This window comes from Tenrec ecaudatus, chromosome 2, assembly GCF_050624435.1.
Source record: "Tenrec ecaudatus isolate mTenEca1 chromosome 2, mTenEca1.hap1, whole genome shotgun sequence".
In the NCBI taxonomy this organism is placed as follows: Eukaryota; Metazoa; Chordata; class Mammalia; order Afrosoricida; family Tenrecidae; genus Tenrec; species Tenrec ecaudatus.
The window spans coordinates 212,529,339-212,551,040 of NC_134531.1; the positions used below are offsets into that span (position 1 = coordinate 212,529,339).

Consider the following 21,702-nt stretch of genomic DNA (forward strand, 5'->3'; position numbering starts at 1 on the left):
CAATGATGGCTCATAGTGAACCCCTGTGGGTTTCCAAGATGGTAACTATTTGCTTTTATTTTAATGTTTTATTAATCATTTAACTGGGGGCTCTTACAGTTCTTATCACAACCCATCCATTCATCCATTATGTCAAGCACATTTGTATATAGGTTGCTCATCATTCTCCATTTTCTGTCTACATGAGCCTTTGGTATCAGCTCTTTCCACCCCCCTCCCTTCCCTACCCTCCTGAATCTTTGATCAATTCTGTATTATTATTGTTATTCTATATCTTATACCATCCATTGTCTCCCGTCACTCACATTTCTATTATTTGTCCTCCTGGGGTGGGTGGGTTCTATATCCAACCTTGTGATCAGTTCCCCCTTTTCCCCCTTCCACACCCCTTCTCCTTCCACCCTCCCTCTACTCTCATGGTATCCATACTCCCACTACTGTTCCTGAGGGTTGATCTGTCCTGGATTCCAGAGCTCTTATCTGTACCAGTGTATGTACTCCAGTAAGACTGGAACTGTTTATGGGAGTAGAAAGTCCAGTCTTTCTCCTGAGGAGCTGGTGGTGTATTTGAACTTCCAGCCATTCGGATTGCAGCCCAACACGTAACTACTACATGACCAAGGCTCCTTGTGGGGAGAACAGAACTCTTTAGTCACAGCCTTGATATGATTGAGGGAGGTTCCATTCAGGGTGTGGCCTACTCTTAGTCTAAATGGACAATGTGTGGAAACTAGCTCATTTCCACTTCTGGATTTGGATCCTCCACCTGGCTCATCAAACTCTTGTTATATTGACTGCCAAGCCCAGGAGCCATTAGCAGATGGCCAACCTTGGATTCTTCTGGCTGATCTCAAACTCGTTCAGATCAGCATCCATCAGCCTATGGTCTTCCTGCTTCATCTTCCTGCTTCCTGATGCCCAGCCCCTGAACCTGTGTGTCAGTCTAGGTACATTAGAGAAACAAATCCACAGAAACTCATGTATAAGAGAGTTTTATATAAAGGTTAAGTGTACATCAAGAAAACATCCCAACCCAGTGCTGTCCAAGCCCACAAGTCCAACATTAACCCATCTGTCCAACACAGATCCACAAGTCCTCCTCCATCTCACAAAACAGATGCAACAATGCAGGGTGCAGGAGGAAAGTCGAGTCAGTGACTGTGTAAACATCTCAGCACTGGCAGGGGTCTCCACAAGGCTGCTCTAGCACCCAGGGCTGCATCGGGGTAGGCCCATGTGGCTTCTCCTCAGGCATGTCTTGCAGGAAGTGAGCCTTGCCAGCTAAAGCAGGGAACTGGCTAAGGCAGCTGCACCTTGGTCCGACCATCAGAAAGCAAGAGACCCAAGAACTCAAAAGGCAAGGCTCATCAAGCCATTTATCTCTCTACCCTTCAATTAACCCCAAATCTGTTTATCGGTGCGATAGTTTATTGTGCTAGCCTGGCCGATAAAGACAAGTAGGATTAATTGAAGGGCAGAGGGATAAATGGCTCGGTGAGCCTCACCTTTCTTGCTCTGTGCCTCAGTTTAAAGGGGTACACTACCTGTGGGATGCCTAGCCTATGGACTGTGTCGCTGTAAGTTGAGGTCCCTTTAAGCCCACACGATTGGAATGTTCATCTCTGGAACTGGGGACCGACAGTTGGTGACAATTGGTGACCTGCCTTGCTGTTTGCTGCCTGGGTATATATAGCCCAGCTTTCTCTACAGAAGGGGACTGGCAACTGGCGGCTCTCAAGCTTTAAAGGACTGCTAGTGTCTCACTGCTTTATAATTTAACTGTTAATTTCTTGTATTATCTATCTGTATATAATTTAACGGTTCTTTTCTTGTATTATATATCTATCTTTATAAATATATTTATATATAATTACTAGAAATCTGGTCTTGTCTCTCTAGAGAACCCTGTTCAGCACAATCGGCTAGGTTGGCACAATAAACTTTAACTCTATCAACCTGCAACTACAGGCGTCGAGTTGGATTGGACTTACCTACTCCTACTACTTTGTGATCCATTTCTTGATATCAATCTCTTTCTTTCTAATTATACTTACAAGCATCGCTAGTCTTGCTTCTCTAGAGAACCCAGCCTAAAACTCAGGATTCATGTTTGCCGGACCCGTCTTGGGCCAATCCAATATAACCTAACCCCAATATAATGCAATGCAACACAATACAAGGCAACACAGAGGAAACCGTTGCTCATCACAGGTCCCCATATCTGCTGGAGGAACTCTGGGAAGCAAACAGTCACAGCATACAAGTGAGGGTCTCTGTAAGACCCCAGCACTTGGAGACAAGAGGTAACTGGATGTCCCATTTCCTCCAGAGTGCTTTGATGGTGCTCTGTCACTTCTGACGGGACAGGAGTCATTGTATGTCACCTGTGGTGCCACCCTCCTCTGGATCCATTCGGGTTAGAGAAGTGTTAGAGGTACAGAGACAAGCAGAAGCGAGAGAGAGATTTTCATGAAATCTGTTTTGATCCTGAATTATCTTGGAAAATAGAGTAGACACTAAGCTTAAAACTTTGAACTGTGCTAACTTCTCCTGTAAATGCACTCCCAGAACACACGGGCTGAGTCACTTAGGACCGTATTTTGGTTACGTCTAACTCATAGGCTAAGCGGTTTAGTATTTGGGTTATGGTTGAGTTGATTCTGACTCAGGATGAGAGGAACAGCCTGGAGAAAAACCGAAACCCAGAGTCTAAGGAGGTGCCCTTCGAACGGTGTTTCCTTTCAGAGCCTAGTCTGGTCAGAAAGAGCACAGGGAAAGTTGGGTTCTTAGGTGTAAAGCCTGTGATGTAAGTTATACTCATGGACGGGAAGCAATTAGACTCGGAGAAAGACTGTATGTAGCAAGACAGAGGTGCTGGCATTGGAAGGATTATCGCCACCCCCACCCCCACCACTACCATCCCCAGGCCCCAATCTGATGACATGAGAAGGACAAGGGAGACTCTGGGATTGTTTCCACTGACCTCCCAGATCTGTTCATAAACTCGGGCTGATTCTCACCCGGCCTCTGTGAACTGACTGCAGTCTCTGGAGACCTGACACTTGGTCTGGTTACTTGGGCTTGCTGGAAGCAAGCTTCACCCTGCCACCACTGTCTCGGAACCAGGAGCAGGGTGTATGCCTCACATTTCCTCCTAAAAGTGACTCAGAATGGCCCACCCGACCCCTTGCGGGACTTCCCACCCATATCTCATACAGGGGTCACGCAAAGGCCCTGCATGCCACCATTCACTTCTCCTCTAGACCTTCTCACTGTTTCAAAAGCGCAGTCCTGGACTGGGCGGCCTCTGCTATTCAGCAGTCACTGCGCTGTGGCTCCTCCCCATCTGGAAGCTTCCAGAAGCCCACAATAAATCGTAAGGACAGGCAATGGAGGCTTTGGCTTGCAAGGAGAAGAAAGGAAAGAGGGACGTCTGACAGATAAAGAAGACAGCCAGCAAGAGCAGCAGTGAGGGACAAAGAAGGAGGTAGGAGCCAGGGTGCAGCCAACGGAAAGGAAAAGGCAAGGAGCCAGCGAGGTGACACCCAAGGGGTTTGGGTTCAAGACCCCAAGAGGGAGAGAGTCTCTTTCTGTAGAGGCTGAGACTGGAGAACTGCCCAGGAAGCAGTCTGCGAGACAGCCAGTTATTATATTCCGAGGGAGGAATAAACAAGCACTGTTGCTTCTCCCAGCTGGCCGGACAGGAAAGCGTCTCCTGAAGGGGTTGTTCTGGGGCTCTATTTTGTAGGGACAGTGAGGCCACATGCCATTAACACACCTGAAAGTCAGCCAAGGAGGAGGGTGCAGGAGCCATCCTGTGCCTCTGGCTGTGCGCTGGCTCTCAGGGCAGGAAGGGAATCCATGCAGGAGAAAAGAAAGACCCATGGGGAGTGCTTACTCAGCTCCAGTGGCCCCTTGGGAGGTGTTCTCTCAGATGCTCTACACAGACAGGGCCCAGCCCCTCGGGCCCAGCCCCTCAGGACGCAGGATGAGGACAATGAGAAAAACAAAAGCCAAGTTCACTGCCAATGAGCGGATGCAGAAGGGCCGCTGTGGGTTGTGGAGACAGTTGTGGGGATGGAAAGCCTCTGTCTGCTGCTTTAAGGCCTCCGGAAAGGGAGCTGGGACAGAGGCACCAACAACATAGCCAGCCAAGGCCAAAGAGTTTCTTCCTTTCCCCTTTCAAGTCTGACTCTGTGTGCTGTTGGGCTGAAAGACAAAGACTTGCTTTCAGCTCTCCAGGGCAGCTATTCAATCAGGATTGCCAAGGGCAGCCAGGCAGGCTACCCAAATCCAACCCCCCTGGGGTAGAGTCAGTGAAGACTCAAGGAGACCCTAGAGGAGGAAGTGTCCTACATCTTTAGGGAAACAGGCTGCCTCCTCTGTCTCCAGCAGAGCAGCTGGTGCGTGTGAACCGCCCACCAGCTGTCCGGATAGCAGGAGATGCTTACACCTTGGCACCACTAGGTCCCCTTAAGCTAAGCCAGCTCTCAAAAACTCACTGCCACGGACTCAATTCCAATTCTCTGGGCATGGCGCAGAAGCAGAACACAACAGTCTGGTTGGCTAACACTTGCTCTCGATTCTGGAGCAAGAGGAAGGAAATCACATGGCTCACACATTCACATGACTGGGCTCCGCCCATCTGAGGTTGAACAGTGGGGAGGGGTTCAAGATCTGATTTTCCCAGATAGTTTACCAGAACGGGGATTCTGGCTTGGTGACTGTTTGGCCTTGGATGACCCTCCAGAAGGCACCACAGCCTTTCTGAGGTGGTTTTCCTGTCTGGCAGCCTTCTCCTGGGAGGAGGCTCAGCCATAGGTTTTCTAGGGCTGCTGTCACCAAACAACACAAAGCAGGTGGCCTTAGGAGCTGACATTTATTGCCTCATAGCTTTGGAGGCTGGGAGTTTGGGCATCCCTCTGAGGCTGAGGGAGGAAGTGCCCCTGGCCTCCCTCCCTGCTAGCTTCTGAGGGTGTGTTAGGGTTCTGTAGAGAGACAAAACCAAATTGCTGATATATATATATATATATACATATACATATATATACATATACACAAAAATGAACAGTTAAATTATATACAGATAGATACAATACAAGAAATGAACAGTTAAATTATAAAGCAGTACAAATGGTTCAGTGCAACTCACTCCCGTGAGACAGTTGTGAGACACTGACAGTCCTTCAAGTCTTGAGGGCCGCCAGGTAGTCCTCTGTAGAGAGATTCAGGCTATCCCAGCACAGACAGCAAACAGCAAGGCAGGTCACCAACAGTCAGCTAGGTCATCAACAGTCAGTCCCCAGCTCAAGAGATGTAAATTCCAATTGTGTGGCTAAGCAGGTCTTAAAGGAACCTCAAATTACAGCGACACCGTCCACAGGTTAGGTGTCCCACAGGTAGTGTAGCTTGTAAACTGAGGCACAGAAAAAGCAAGGCAGCTACACACTGGTCCGATGATCAAAGAGCGAGAGACAAGAAAGGCGAGGCTTGCTGAGCCATTTATCTCTCTGCCCTTCAATTAATCCCACATGTGTTTATCGGCCAGGTTGGCACAATAAACTATCTCAGAGGATCTGGCTGATCCTTTGCCATTGGCAGCTGTCTCTCTGCATGATACCCTCCTCCTGTGTGTGACCCTGTTTTCATATCTATTTTCCTCTTTTATAAAACACCAGTTATATGGATGATGTAACTCTAGGTCACTATGACCTGGTTCATTGGGAAAATCTTCAAAGAAAGACCCTAGTCCTAAACAAAGCAACAGGATTTCAATGGGTCTTTCCTGGGGACACAATTCAACTAGGATCAAAGTGAACTTGACTCCTCAGAAGGGTGACAGTAGCTGTGAGATGCAGGGACAGCCAGGTGAGGCTGGGGAGCCTCCAGTCCAAAGTGTCTTGCACGCAGCTCCGCCCAGTACTGCTGTTTTTCTAGACTCTACTTCAGCATCCCTGGGCGTGTCCTGACACCAGGAGATGTTCCATTTATTTATTTATGGCTCCACTCTGACTTCAGCCCTGACTTCAGCATCTTTGTACCAAGCAGAGTCACAACTACCAAAGGGTCAGGCAAGGAATTTGACCTTATCCCCAATGCCGGCCCCCACCCTCCCTTAAACAACAACAACACTGTAGTAAACATCCTAAATGTGATGAGGCAGAACAGTTTCAAGAGGCGTCATCCTAGCAGGATGTCACCTTAATGCTGGGGCCCCAAAGGTCCAGGAAGACCAGGGTGCTCCCGGCTGCTCCTATTGGGTGGGAGTTGGCTGTGGGGTGATGGTGGTAGAGTATGTTGACGCCAGGAAAATTGGCAAATGCTCCAAATCACTCCACCCATCTTCTCAGAGCCCGGCGACCATCACAGCACTGAGCACAAAACCTGCAAGGGAAGCCCCAGAGTCCAGGATTTAGGGTACAACCCTCCCCCACCCCACCTCCAGACTCCATGCACCCTGCAGCCTTGAGCAACGTGTCTCCAAGCCATTCCAGCGCAGTCGCCTCCCAGTTGTACCAATCCCGAGGCAGCTGCAGCCCGTTGGATCCCACCCCTCTGCATTCAGGGCTGGCTGTGGACCAGCAGCAGCAACCAGTCCTTTGCCTCACACGGGGTCACAATCAAATTGTACATAGCTTTCTGGATCCTGCCTCTGTGACGCATGCCAAGCGACTTAGGAAATGTAAACAGGAAACAGAAAAGCCCTCTGTTGCCAATGAAGGCTCTCCCAGGTCTGGTGGGGCTCTTACCTGCAGGGGCTCCCAGCGGAGAGCAGGAACATCTGTTTGGATCTTCCTTCCTCCGCTTTTATATGGTGTGTGAACCACTCTGCCCCTCCCATCCCTTCTGCCCCTCCCATCCCTCCAGCCCCTCCTCTCACGATGAGAGGGAAGAGAAATGAAACTAGCTGCTGGGACACAGAAATGAAAGCAGACTTTCAATATGTTTCCAGGGATAGCTCAGAAGTGAGGATGGGTTCACTGTAGAGCAGAGTCAGAAGCAGCTGGAGGAGGGGAGCATCTTCAAACATGGGGGTGTTAGAGTGCAATAGGCTGCCCCAGGTGGGGGTGTTGGTGTCTGGTCTGGGGGTGGGAGAATCAGCATTTCTTTCTTTTTCTTTTTTTGCAGGATGTTTTCATTGTAGTTTAGTTGAACGTTTATAAAGCAAAGTTGTTTTGCATGGGCAGTTTTGTTCAGAGACACTGCTTGGAATCCTCTTGCCACTTTCTACGTGGGTTTCCTGTTTGCATCTGTCCCTGTGTCCTGCCCCACCCTACCTTCTGAACTTTTGTGTATGTGTGGGGGTGGGGGCAGACACAACTACATATAAATATGCCACTAACACACGATGGGGACATTTTCTCAGGCGTGTGACTTGAACCTTTTCACTTGTCTGCTGGGACCCTGCCTGGGCCACCCCAGACCAAAGCTAGCCTCTCCCATTTGAAAGTGCTAAGTTCTCAAAGAAGGGGAGCCCACAGCTTCTGGCAAGTACAACACGAGTCCCCTGAGGTCAGTATAATCAGCACAGTAGGTACAGAAGAAAAAGCACTTATCTCACACTATATGGGTGGAGGCACAGGCAATTGGGTGAATGTCAGACCAAACCCAAGGAGGTACCTGTGAATCCAACATAAAGAAGGGGAAAGGGAGGAAGGACAAAGAAGAAACCGGGGTGGGGGGGGGGAGGTTGTAGAAACTGAGATGATGGCATGGGGGAACAGGCCACTAACCTGGAAGAGAGTATTGGTTGTGTCTCCACAGAATTGGAGCGTGCACACAGACCCCACCATGGAGCACCAAACCAGGAGGGCAATGTAACCACGTGGAGGAATCCATGAAGAGACTGGACTACAAGGCTGTCCCTAACCAGAACCAGTCTGACCCCTCCCCTGGAAGTGTCTGCCTCAGAGAATGACACTAGACCTTCAGGTGAGGGAAAGAAACCAACTTACCATGCCCACACAGAAGCAAACCAAGAAAGGAAAAGAGAATGGGGCAGTTGGCCTAGACTCCATATGGGCACACCAAGCCCGGAGGATGATGTCCCTGCACGGAGCTGCTGAGGCACAGAGAGGACTGTGCGACTGCCAACAACTCAAGACTTGTTGTCCCTTAACTGGAGCGTACTGCGAGAGAGGACAATAATGGGGACACATGGGCTGGGGGTGGGAGGGGTGGGGAGTAATGTGCCCTGAATCCCCCACAGCGGGACAAACCAAGAAGGGAGCATAACAGATCAGCAATTGGAGCAAAGCCCCTAAAAAGCCCCCCACCCCAAATAGACTTCAGGCCAGGAGGGGCAGCCCCCAAGACTCCTCCAGGACCAGAGGTGAGAGACTCATAAACACCAGCAGACAGACATGAAACAATGTATGATTGGGGTTTTTTTTCACTCTCTTTTTCTTTTTCAATCTTTTATTTTCTTATTGTTTGGACTAGGACATTTCTGGCTTGCCTACTTGTATAAGACAGACATGGGAAGCAAGCTTGGGGAGAAAGCTACAGAGCCAATGGCCCCAGGAGAGTCTTGGGGGAAGAAGGTGGCAGGGGGTGGGGTGGGTGTGGTGAGCAAACAATGCCACAGACAGAGGAACAACCAGGGAGTTAAAACCAACATCTAGAAGGTTGTAGAGATACTGTGGGTATTAGAGCAACATCAATCTAGCTGAGAGGAAGTACTAAGAGGTGGAAGAAGGGGGAACATGATGATAGGGCAGGAGGAGGGAAAAGGAAACAGGAAAGCTCTAGGAAGTAAAGCTATAGATAGAGGTATTAACAGAGATGTGTACTTACATAAATACATTAATCCATAATAATAGAGGCATTGACATATGTACATATATTTATAAGGCAATCCACTAAGGCTTTGGACAGGCCTTGGGCCTCAACTCCTACCCTCCATCAATACAAGAACACTTTGTTCTAACAAAATGGCATTTTGTGATGCTCAAACCCACACCTCCCCGCTCATGATTGCTGAAGACAAAACGGGTGCATAGCAGATGTGGTGAAGACAGAGGATGGTGCCCGGCTATTACAAGATGTAGTATTTGGAAAAAAAAAAAAGATGTAGTGTCTGGGATCTTAAAGGCTTGAAGTAAAACAAGCGGCCATCTAACAGTGAAGCAACAAGTCCACATGGAAGAAGCACACCAGCCAGAGCGACCATGAGGTGTCATCGGGACCGGGCAACGGGCATCAGAAAATTCATAACAAACAACAGCAAAAATGCACTGGTGAGAATGAGGGGGGAGGGAGCAGAGACCAAAAGCCCATCTGTGGACAGTAGAACATCCCCCCACAGAGGGGTCGCAGGGAGGGGATGAGTCAATCAGTGTGCAGTAGAGCACTGATTGGTCATGTAATATACCTCTGATCCCTTGAGGCCTCCTCAGCCCCCACTATCATGATCCCAATCTGCTTCCCACTCTGGACTGGATGGGAACATGTACATAGGTATAGGCAAGAGATAAAGCTCATGACACACAGAACCCAGGAACGGAGAAAGCGATACCAAAAGGGTAGGGGGAAGGAGGGGAGAGCTAGGGAGGAAGTGGGTACCTATCACAACGGATGGCACATAACCACACACACCCCTCCAGGAGGAAGAACAACAGAAAATCAGAGGGGAAGGGAGACAGTTGGTGGTTTTGTATGGCTGACCATGTGGCTCACAGCCCAAAGGGTAACTCCTACATAATCAGGGTTCATATATATATATATGGAAATGGCATACAAAGCTGTGTTGTTGTTGTTGTTAGGTGCCATTGAGTTAATTCCAGCCCATAATGACCTTATGCACAACAGAACGAAACACTGCCAGTCCTGCACATTCTCGTAATGATTCCTGTATCTGAGCCCACTGTTGCAGCCACCGTGTCAGTCTGTCTCCTGGAAGACCTTTCTCTCCTTCACTGCCCTTCCACCCGACCTAACATGAAATCCTTCTCCAGGGACCAGTGACATTATGTCCCAAGTCTTGTCATCCTTGCCTCTAAGGAGCATTCTGGCCATACTTCTTCCCAGAAAGATCAGTTTGTCTGCTTAGTAATTCATGGTACTTTCAATGTTCTTCTCCAGCCCACAATTCAACTACATTGATTCTTCTTCAGTGTTCCTTATTCAGTGTTCGACTTCCACATGCATATGAGGCAACTGAAAATACAATGGCTTGGGTCAGGCACACCTTAGTTCTCAAAGTAACATCCTTGCTTTTTAATACCCAGAAGAGGTCTAGTGCGGCAGATGTACCTAATGCAAACCATCTTCTGAGTGCTTGACTGTTGCTTCTATGAGCACTGATTGTGGATCCAAGCAAGACAAATCCTTGACAACTTCATCCTTTACTTCATTCACCATGCTGTTACCTATTCGTCCAGTTGTGAAGAGTTCGGTCTTCTTTACATTGAGTTGTAATCCATGTCAAAGGCTGCGATCCTTGATCTTAATCAGTAAATGCTTCAAGTCCTCCTCATTTTCAGCAAACTAGGTTGCGTCATTTGCGCATTGCGGGTGGTTAATAAGCCTTTCTTCAATCCTGATGCAATATTTTTCTTTATATAAGCCAACTTCTCTGATGATTTTCTCAGCATATAGATTGAATAATTATGATGAGAGGATACAACCCTGTCATACATTTTTCTTGATTTTAAACTATGCAGTATTCTCTTGTTCTGGTCTCATAACTGCCTCTTGATTCATTTTCAAGTTCCTCATGCGCACAATGAAATGTTCTGGAATTACACTCTTCTTAAGGTTATCTGTAGTTTATTATGTTCCACGCAGTCAAGTGCTTTGGCAAAGTCAATAAACACAAGTAAACACCTTCCTGGTATTCTCTGCTTTTAGCCAAGATCCATCTGACATCAGCAAGGATATCTTATTCCTGGTCCTCTTCTGACTCTGGCCTGAACCTCTGGCAGCTCCCTGTCAATGTAGTACTGCAACCTTCGTTGGATGATCTTCTGCAAAATTTGTCTGGAACGTGATATTAGTGATCTCTTATAGACTGAGCATTCTGTTGTGTGTTTCTTTGGAATGGGTACAAATATGGATCTCTTCCAGTCAGTTGGCCAATTAGCTGGGTTTTTTTTTAACATCTTGATTATCTTTATTTAAAAGTAATACCGTCCCTTCACCAAGAAATATTCCGTGATAAAGATGTCCTGGGAGGCGGCACTATGGAGAAGAGGCTTAGGATGGGGCCAAACGGGGTGGGGGGCAACAACGCAGCACCTCCTCCCGAGGGCTGCGGGTCACACTCGCTTGGCGACTTAGATTGCCGGGCCACCTCTGGAACGTCTATTTAAAACACACACACACACACACACACACACACACACACACACACACACACACACACACACACACCCGGGCCACCTCTGGAACGTCTATTTAAAACACACACACACACACACACACACACACACACACACCCGGGCCACCTCTGGAACGTCTATTTAAAACACACACACACACACACACACACACCTCTAGAGTAGGGCGGGGCGATGGGATGCTTTATTTTTCTTCACTTTATATTGGTTGAAAACTTTAACTTAAAAAAAAAAGCATTTAGGATTTGTTTTCCCAAATCCTCAGGTGGCTGAGGTGAAGCAGCTCTGGGGCGAATGGAGTTCCAGACCCTTCGGCCGCTCTCCAGCTTAGAAACCAATCGCTCCGCCTCCTTGGTCTGTATGCGCGGAGTGTAGCATTTCCTACGCTCGGGGGGAGCAACTTCTAACACAACGAACGCTTTTATTCATCCTGTGGCTTCCCTACCCCCGACGCATACCGCAGTCCGACCGGCACGGAGCAGCTGAAGCGTAAAGAACTGCATCCGCGCCATCCGGAGAACCCACCCGCAGGAAGAGAGTCCAATTCCGAGATTGGAGGAGGATGGGGCGAGAGCATCTCAAGAGCCCACCAATCACAACCCTCCAGCCCCGCCGGGAGGCGTGGCAAGACCTGCAAAGTGCGCAGGCGCAAGGACACGCGCCAGAAGGTGGGGCAAGCAAGCTGGGGCAAGCTGGGGCGCGCGTGCACCTCCCCTCCCCACAAGCCGCGCCCCGCCGCGCGCTCCCGCCCCCCGCCGCGCGCTCCCGCCCCCGGCCTCGGGCTCCTCAGAGTCGGAGCCCAGCGCAGAGGCGCTGGCGGCTCCGCCTGCGCCCTCCAGGCCCACCTTCCTAGACCCGGCCGCCTACTCGCAGGCCTAAGTCGGCGGCCCCGAGCTTTGGAAAACGCCGGAGGGGCCGCCGCTTCCTGGCACCGGCCCCCTGGACTCTGGCGCGGCTGGCGGCGGGACCATGGCTTCCTGGGACCATACCTGCCCGGAGCGCCCTCGAGGGGACGCGGCTCCACGTTCTGCTCGGCCGCCCGCTGTGTTCTAAGTTTCCTGGGATCGATGAGTGAATGCTTCCTCATCTTGCTGAAACCTTTCAGTTGGTACTCCATCAATTCCTGGATCTTTGTTCCTGGTCATTGCCTTCAGTGCCGCTTGAACTTCTTCCGCAAGCACCGTTGGTGCTTGCTCACCTGCTACCTCCTGAAATGGGGGAATGTGGACTAGTTCTTTTTCTCACAGGGACTCGATGTGTTCTTTCCATCTTCTCTTGATGCTTCCTGCGTCATTCAATATTTTACCCATAGAACCTTTCAAGGCTACAGCTTGAGACCTGAATTTTTTTCTTGAGTTTCACATATGCCAAATGTGTTCTCTTGGTTTTCTAAATCTTACACGTTTCATTCTAACATTTGGATTTCGTTTTTTGAGCTGCCCTTTGAAATTTTCTATTGAGCTACTTCATCTTTTCTTATACTTGCTTTAGCTACTCTACAATTAATAGCAAGTTTCAGAATATCATCTGACATCCACTTTGATCTTTTCTACCTTTCCCGTCTTTTGTTTTTAAATGATCCCCTTCTTGGTTGTTTCTTTAGTGACCTTTTGCTTTCTTCATGAATGATTGTCTGACTGCCTTCTGATAGCTCACCAGGTCTTCTGCTATTAGTGTTCAATGAGTCAAATCTGTTCTTGAAATATTCTCAAAATTCCAGGCTGTACATTTGGTATCCTGGACTTGTTTTTAAACATTTTAGCTTTAGCCTGAACTTACACGTGAGCAATTCATAGTGTTTTCCATAATAGTCCCCTGACCTGGTTTTAGCTGTTGATATTGAGTTTCTCCATTGTCTCTTCCCCCAGATGTAGTCAATTTGATTTCTGTATATTCTATCTGGACGTCCGGGTGTATAGTCCCTTTTTGTGTTGTTGAAAAAAGGTAATTGCTCTGAACAAGTCATTGATCTTACAAAACTTTATCCTATGTGATCTCCAGATTCTGTTCCTTCCTCTTTGTTTCCAATTGTTGCATTTCAGTCACCAATAAGTATCAATTCATCTTGATGACATGTTTGATCAATTTCAGGTTGACATCATTGGTAGCATTCTTCACTTTTTTTCATCACTAGCTTTTGTGGTTGGTGCATAAATTTGAATGATAGTTGCATCGATTGGATATTTATCTGAAAGAAAATAAATATGATTTATCAGAGACAGCACTGTTTTTCAGAGTTGATTTGGCAATGTACTCTTTGACAATGAATCCCATGCCATTCTTCTTGTGTTATACCTGACATACCAAATCATGATATACTAATTCAAAATGGCCAGTACAACTCCATTTCAGTTCATCAATGCCTACAATATCTTTCTTTATGCATTCTATTTCATTTATAATGGCTTCCTATTTTTCTAGGTTCATACTTATCACATTGCAAGTTACAACAATTAGCAGAATTTTTGCAGCTTTTGTCCAAACAAATGAAGATCCCGAGGGATCTATTCTCACAGACTTTACTTGACTCCTGTCACCATGAGAAATCAACTTTCCATTCTGAGAAATCAGCTCCTCCTCAGTCGCAGTTTGAGTACCCTCCCAATGAGCCCGTCTTCTGGCCAGCAATGATCTGCTTCCATTTATTAGGCCTTCAGTGTCTAATACTGTTTCTAAGCCTCCTAGAGAACATAGCCCTAGCCCTGCAAGGTGTTGCCCTTGAGCTGGAGCCATAATTGTATCTTCAGAAGCCCATTCCACTCTTCTATCACACTAGCGGCTTAAGGATACCGGGGAATATGGTAAGACCAGTGGATTCTGTGAGCATGGGCCACACTTCATTAGCTGGGAAGTGAATCCTTTCATCTGAGGTGATGCTGTGTGCGGTACCATGCTGGTGGAGAAGACATTCTATAAGCATACAAATGGTAGTTTAGGCCGGAGAATTGCATGCTGGGAAAACAAATCCATATCCAGAGTGTCTATTCCAGTAAGAACCAAACACTGCCCTTTTGTGTTCCTGGGCAATCAACTGGCCACCAGATTGCTGGTTGATCTTGAGGAATGGTCTCACATCTTAGACTGAGTGTTGGTCTCTGTTGCTGGCAGATGGCCACTTAGCAGTAGTAGCAGCCACTTACTTGGTGAGCGGAAGTCCATGTTGCTGAGCTCACGCATAACCTCCATCATGACCACCATGACCACTTGGTTCACGTGCCCATTGGGCAAGGACAGGATTGGCTAGGGAAAGAGGATGATGGGTTTCCACAGAATGTGTCATCTCTATTTGTTAAAAGTCCTCTTTTGCAGAGGTAACCCTTGAGCATTCAAATAAGACAGGTATCTTCACTTTTTTTGCTCACTCAGAGAAGTCTAACCACATATCTTCCCTACATCTCCTTTTGACCAATTTTCTAATCAGCTCATAAATCAATATATATCACTCATTTGGCCATTTTTCCTTCTAAGTAAACTGAACGATTAGGTATATCACTCAAAAGTTTTATCCACTTGGGGGGATTTCCCTTCAGCAAGGACTCAGACGGGCTGTAGTGTTGTTATTGTACACTTTTGAGTGGTACCTGCATATAAAATGCAGAACCACCAGTAAACCACACGTTTTCTGCTCCACAATCAACTGACCATAAAGAGCTCTTTATGAAGCCATAGCTGCTGTCTGGGAAAAGGAAACACTGACAGGAGGATACACTAGGCATTTGGGCCGTATGTTTATGCAGCTTACTTGTACCTTCAGGTTCTATTCCAGCTTGACCTCGTGTATACTGCTTCCATTTCATGATGGAGTGTGTACAATTTTATGACTGAGGGTCAGACAATATCCAGTTCATGAAGGGCAGCTTAGGCAGCATGGTGACTTAGTGGCCCATGGTGAGACATTCAGTCTCTACTGAGGCCCAGTAACAGGCTCAAAGCTAGTTTTCAAATGGGTAGCAGTTGTCTGCAGAAGATGGCAGAGCCTTGCTCCAACATCCTAAAGGTCTGCATTGTGATTTACCCACAGGAGCCTGCCAAAGAGTCCAAACTGCATATCTAGCTCCCTCTGACACCTCAAGCATGATTGGATCATCTGAATCATCGGGCCCAAGTGGCAGAATGGCTTGCACAACAACCTGAACCTGTTACTTCCCTACAACTTTACAGTTTCAAAAACCCACAGGGGCAGGTTTTGTTCTATAGGGTTGTTCTCAGTCAGAATCAATTTGATAGTAGTGATTTTGAGTGGAAAAAAATCAATATAGAGAAATAAATACAGCTAAGGTCAAAGGTGAGGAAGATGTTTCTAAGTTTTTTTCTTTCTAGACATATTTCTAAGCTTTCCAGGTATGGTGGAGTGAATTATTTATAGTTTAGTTTTTTGTGACTCTCACACAATGGTTTGGTAGGACCATGAAAATAAGGACTACAGAACTATGGTGGTTAAAGTTATGTGTCAACTTGGCTGGATTATGCTTTTCAGTGGTTTGACAATTATATAATGATGCTGTTATCCTCTACTTAGTTATATGATGTATTTCTCCTTTATTGGTGATGTTTTAAGTCCTAGTCTATGGTTGAGTTGTCCGTTATATTATTGTTATTGTTAATGAGGCAGGATTAGGGTGGGATATAGCTTGAGTTGTTGCCTCATTAGAGGGTCTGATTCAAGTCACCACCTTCCCCCAGTTACGAACCTTTTATCTTTATTCAAATCACACCCTTACTTGAGTCCTGCACTTTATCTTCTAAGAAATAAAATGAGAGAGAAGCATTGGTGTGTTAGTCTGGGTAGACTAGAGAAACAAATTCGTAGACACTCATGTGTATATAAGAAAGAGCTTTATATCCATCACCTTTATCTGATGGTGCCTGGCTATCAAAAGATAAAGCATCTGGGGTTTTAAAGGCTTGAAGATAAACAAGTGGCCATCTAGCTGAGAAGCAACAAAGCCCACCAGCCTGTGTGATTATGAGGTGTCGATGGGATCAGGTATCAAGCATAAAAGATCCAGAACAAAAAACTATACCAATGTGAACGGGATGGGATGGGGTGAGGGGGTGGAGACCCAAAACCTATCTGTAGACAATTGGACATCTCACAAAGGTCACAAGGAAAAGATGAGCCATTCAGGGTGCAGTATAGAACAGGTGAAACATACAACTTCCTTCTAGTTCTTTAATGCTTCCTCCTTCCCCCACTATCATGACCCCAGTTCTACCATACAAATCTGACTAGACCAGAACATGTACACCTACAGATAAGAGCTGGCAACACAGGGAATCCAGGATAGATAAACCCCTCAGGACCAATAGTGAGAATAGAGATACCAGGAAGTTAAGAGTAAGGTGGGGGGAGAAAAGGGGAATCGATCACAATGATTGACAACACCCCCCCACGGGGGACAAAAAGTAGAAAAGTGGGTGAAGAGAGACAGCAGGTGATGTAAGATATGAAAATAATAATCATAATGTATCAAGGGTTCGGAGAAAGGGGAAAATGAGCTGATATCAAGAGCTCACTTAGAAAATGCTTTGAAAATGATGATGACAACATAACGCACAAATGTGCTTGACACAATGGCAGTATGTACAGATTGTGATGAGTTGTAAGAGACCCCAATAACATGATTTAATAATGAAAAGGAAAAAAAAGAGCTTTTTTTTTTCTTCCACTGTCTCCTAAAAAAGAGCTTTATAAACAAGAACAATTGAATATTAAGAAAACATCCCAGCCCAGTTCAGGTTAAGTCCACAAGTCCAATATTAGCCCATATATCCATTACCATTCTATAAATTCCTCAGCACATGCAATGATGCTGAATGCAGGAAGAAAGATCACAGCCAGTGGGTGGAGTCTTGTGGATCCAGTGGTGGTGGAAGCATCTCAACGCTGGCCTGGGTCTCCCTGTGGCACCTTGAGCTCCAGCTCCAGCTCCATGGGCTCTAGCATAGCATCATGTGTTTTCTTAACAGGAATGTCTTGCAGGGAGTGAGCGTGTGTCTACCTACAATGAGCTAGTTATCTCCTTAGCACCTCCAAAGGAGAACATGTCAGGGGAAGCCAGCCCCTAACACATCAATACGGGTTTGGTAGGTGCAATTTTACAGCAATAATAAGTAAAGATCATAGTAAAGTTATAGAGAGCATGAGAGATAGAAGTGTTGAAATAAATGGTGTCAGACACAATTCATGGTAGCATGCTCACCTCTGCCCTGCATGATGGTCCACGTGGAAGCGAGCATGCTAGCCCAGGCCTTTTATATTCTCTGGGGATGTGTAAGCCCCCTAATTACAGGCGAGGACATACATCACTGGGAGGGGCTGTCCTATAGGTAATACAGTAATGAGAGGGGGGTGGTCTAGGGATATACATGCAATAGGAAGGGGAGGGATTGGGGTTATACATGTGACAAGATGGGCAGATCCTAGGTTTAGGATGGCGCCTTAACTTTGACCTATTCCCTAGATCTCCATTGGAACCATTATCAGTACGGTGTAAACCCACCTTCTGGAACCAAATAGATGTCTGCAGGCGTCCATTGTCTTTAACACCAGGGAGTGGGGCCTACTGCAGTCTGGCAACTAGGAGGATGGCTGTGAGCTTCTGACCTCCCCCCACAAGATCACACTGCAAGCTGAGTGACAGGATAAACTCCACCCCTTCACTCTTAAGTCTCAAATGGACTACAGATTATGTAACTACCACAATTGGGTAGCAGCTGAAGGAGCCACACCACCACCAAGAAAGAGCTATGAGTGGAGTGCATCCTTTAGGCTCAGGATCCTTACGCTGAGGACTTCCTAGACTCAGGAGACAAGCGAGCTGCCTAGACTCGGGAGACAAGCGAACTGTAACACTGGTGATGGCGAGAGATGCAAGAATCAGCAGTTGAGCAACACTGGCAGCAGAGGCAGCAGAATCAGGAGACCAGTAGGAGACAGCAGCATGGGTTTTCCAGCTCATGGAGCAGGGTAGCTAAATGCCTTTGTGTAGGTTTGCTGGCTGAGTGGGAGCTTCTGGGTACTGGTAAATTAAAAAGCTTTGTTCCTCTTCTCCTGTCAGCTTGTCATACTTTGGTGACTCGTGTGTTGCTGGGGTACTGGAACCTATGCCTCCAGAATTTCAAATACCAGCAGGGTCACCCAGGGTAAACAGATTTCAGTGCTGTTTCCAGACTAAGAACAGACTAGGAAGAAGGAAAACATGGCCGCGTCTGAGATATTAGCCAGTGAAAACCATATGAATAGCAGCAGATTGTCTAATATTGCCAAACGATGAGCTCTTTAGGTTGGAAGGACTCAAAATATGATTGGGGAAGAACTGCCTCCTCAAAGTAGAGTTGATCTCAGTGAGGCGAATGGAGCAAAGCCTTCAGCATCTTCATTTGCTGATGGGACACAATTCAAAATGAGAAGAGCCACAAACAACCATTAATAATCAGAACATGGAATGTTCAGAGTGTGAATGTAGGAAAATTTAAAGTTGTCAAAAATGGAATGTAAACATACTGATATCCTAGGCATTAGCGATAGTGGTATTGGTGATTTTGAGTTGGACAATCATATGGTTTAGTATGCCAGGAATGGCAAATTCAAGAGGAATAAAGTCGCCTTGATCATCAAAAAGAACATTTAAAAATCAATCTTGAAGTACAGCTGTGATAGGATAATATCTACATGCCTACAAGGATAACCAGTCAGTACAACTATTATTCAAATGTACATATCACCCACTAAATTGAAGATGTCTAATAACATCTTCAAGAGAACTGGGTGTAGTGGGTTATGTACTGAGCTGCTAACCCTAGGGTCTGCGGTTCAGACCCACCAGTTGCTCCCTGGGAAAGATGAGGTTGTATACGCCAATAAAAATTTAAGTCTCAGAAGCATGCAGGGCAGTTCCACCCTGTCCTATAGGGTCACTGAGTCAGCATCGACTTGATGGCAATGAGGTATTTTTTTGAGGGTTCATGGTGTTGCTATTCACAAACAGTGCCCCCTTCCATGTAGGTGAACCATCATGTCTGCTCCCTGCCACACAGATTTTTTTGAGGCTCTGAGGAAGGCGTTGACATCACTGTGGCTGAGCTAATTAGGTTTGGGTGGCAGGTGCTGAAATTCAGGGTGTTGTGCTATTGATAAGAATGCTGGGAATTTACTCATCCATTCCAACACCTCCATTGTACAGAGGATGTATTGGTGGTTCAGGCGGGGGCAAGAAGACCCAGGCATCACAGTTCCAGAGCTCTTCTGGGGCAGGATGACGTCCTGCGCAGCCAGGCTCGGGAAGAAAGGTAGAATACCTAGCGCTTGGCAGCTGTCTTGTGGCCGCAGTGTCTTGACTTGCACAGGGCCCAGACACGCCCTTTGATGCACTTGCAGTGGGGCGGGACTCCCCAGTAGCCGAGCCAATGGTGTGTGTCTCCTGACCGTCTAAGATGAAGGACCATCCTCAGGGCAGAGCGCCAGTGGCCATGACTATCAACTAAGGAGGTCCTGAGAAGGCCTCTCCAGCCTTGCTTGTTGTCCCCTGATGAGACGGCTGCTGGAGATGAAGGTATCTTCGCATAAAGGCAAATTCGTGTCTGATCATAGCCTGACTCCGCCCTGGGCAAGCAGCAGCTGCGTCTGCCAGGTCTTCCCTCTCCACATGAAATGATTTCGTTCCTTCCGGGATGCAGCACATCCATAGCTTCACTATATGAACTGCTGTCGGCTGCTGACGAGTTGACCCCGATGCATGGCAACCCCATGCAAAATGGAATAAAACTCTCTCTGATCCCGCGCGATCCCCATGATCGTTGGGGATTTTCATTGGCTGATTTGTGCAAGTGGATCACAAGCCTGCTCTTCCTAGTTTGCTTTAGTTTGCCAGCTCGTCTGGCGCTGGTTCAGGATCACAGCAATGGGCGAGCCTCCACTGGTAGACGGTGGTGGTCCTGCATGTGCTTCATTGGCAGGGGCCTGAACCTGGGCTCCTGCATAGAAGATGAGAAATCTACCACTGAACCACAGCGCTGTCTAGTATAAATTCTGGCATATAAATACTGTGCCAAGTTTAATATCATCAGCAAATATTGTTTGTTAAAGGCACGTGCTATCCCCTGATGAACAATGACTGTCGGAATTCAAGTGGTAAGTGGTAGGAATTAAAGTGGACCATCTCATGAGACAACTATACAGAACACGTTTGTTTATTGAGGCCGTGCACCGCTAGCTCAACTCTCGTGGAATGCAGCCTTCTATCTGGATCTCTGCGGGCCAGCCAGAGTATCTGTCCTTCTTTTTATCAGAGTGGTTGATCTGCGTAAGAAAGAAAAGATTTTCATTTACTCACTAGCTAATGGACAGACATTGAATGTAAACAAAGTCACATAAACAAAGTGGCTGACTGGAGTGGGTCTTGATTTAACTTACACTGGGCGCTTGATCGCCTCCCAATTTGTATTTTTAATAATACTTGAACAATACTAAGGAAGTTAACTTAGAACTTCCAGATCAATCTTTCCGCACAGAGAGCTGCCACTACAGTACACATCAGCTATTGCTGGCTCTTAAATTTTTGAAACATGACTATTCCAACTGCATTTTAATTGGGATGGCTTTACCTATAAATAGCCATATTTGCCTAGCGCAGGGGTGGGACTCACCAATACCAGTGAACATCCCATGCCTCAACCAAGGGAAGCTGTTCTAGGCATCACATTATAAAAGTCAACTCACGGCCCTCCAGTCCACTCTGACTCACGGCGACCCTACCAGGTGGGTAGAACTGCTCCTGTGGGTGTCTGAGACGGTAACTCTCCCAGAGTAGAAAGCTTGTCTTTAATCTTCAGAATGGCTGGGGGCCATCGCATTAGTGATGAGTGGATTACATGTTTGACCAAATATAGCAGGCTATTTTAAAAAAACATTTCAAATAGTCATTTCTTTAAAAGGAACAAGTTGTGTATAGGGGGCTTAAATACTTTATAGACAAAACAAAAACTGCACTAGAACCAACTTGTTCATCATCTTCATCTTTGTCGTCTTCTCCCCTATCCCTCCCCTTGCCTCCCCACCCCCCACCTGAGTGAGTTCTCCTCCAGTTTCTTGCTCAGGAAATGGGTGTTCATACTGAGCCAGGCTTTGGGCCCTATAGATCTTCCATTATTTCCCAGATAATGTAACACCTGAACCTAATGTTTAAGGATGCCTGATCCTTAATGGGCTATGACTTGAGCTGCTAACTACAAGGTTAGCAGATCGAACTCACCAGTCACTTCAAGGCTGTCTGCTTCTGTAAAGATTTAAGGGCTTGGAAACCTAAAGGGGTAGTTCTACTCTGTCCTCTAGGGCCACTCTGAGTCTCAACTGACCTAATAG

At 46.9% G+C, this 21,702-nt stretch overlaps 2 protein-coding genes across 3 annotated transcripts in view; both read right to left on the reverse strand.

Annotated features, from left to right (window-relative positions):
- Nucleotides 1–12,535, reverse strand: part of MX2 (MX dynamin like GTPase 2) — a 49,812-nt gene extending 37,277 nt beyond the window's left edge. Inside the window, exon 1 of one of the 2 annotated variants that reach the window (XM_075542274.1) lies at nt 12,329–12,535. The gene's annotated coding sequence lies outside the window, so the exon portion shown is untranslated. Of the gene's footprint in view, nt 1–6,749; nt 6,835–12,328 lie in introns of those variants that run through there. The other variant, XM_075542273.1, reaches the window with a different exon arrangement.
- A 7,993-nt stretch (nt 12,536–20,528) lies between these two features.
- FAM3B (FAM3 metabolism regulating signaling molecule B) overlaps nt 20,529–21,702 on the reverse strand; it is a 65,805-nt gene continuing 64,631 nt past the window's right edge. The window contains exon 8 of the mRNA XM_075542913.1: nt 20,529–20,640. Within this exon, the coding sequence (XP_075399028.1) occupies nt 20,551–20,640 (90 nt within the window). The 3' untranslated portion in view covers nt 20,529–20,550. The remainder of the gene's footprint in view (nt 20,641–21,702) is intronic.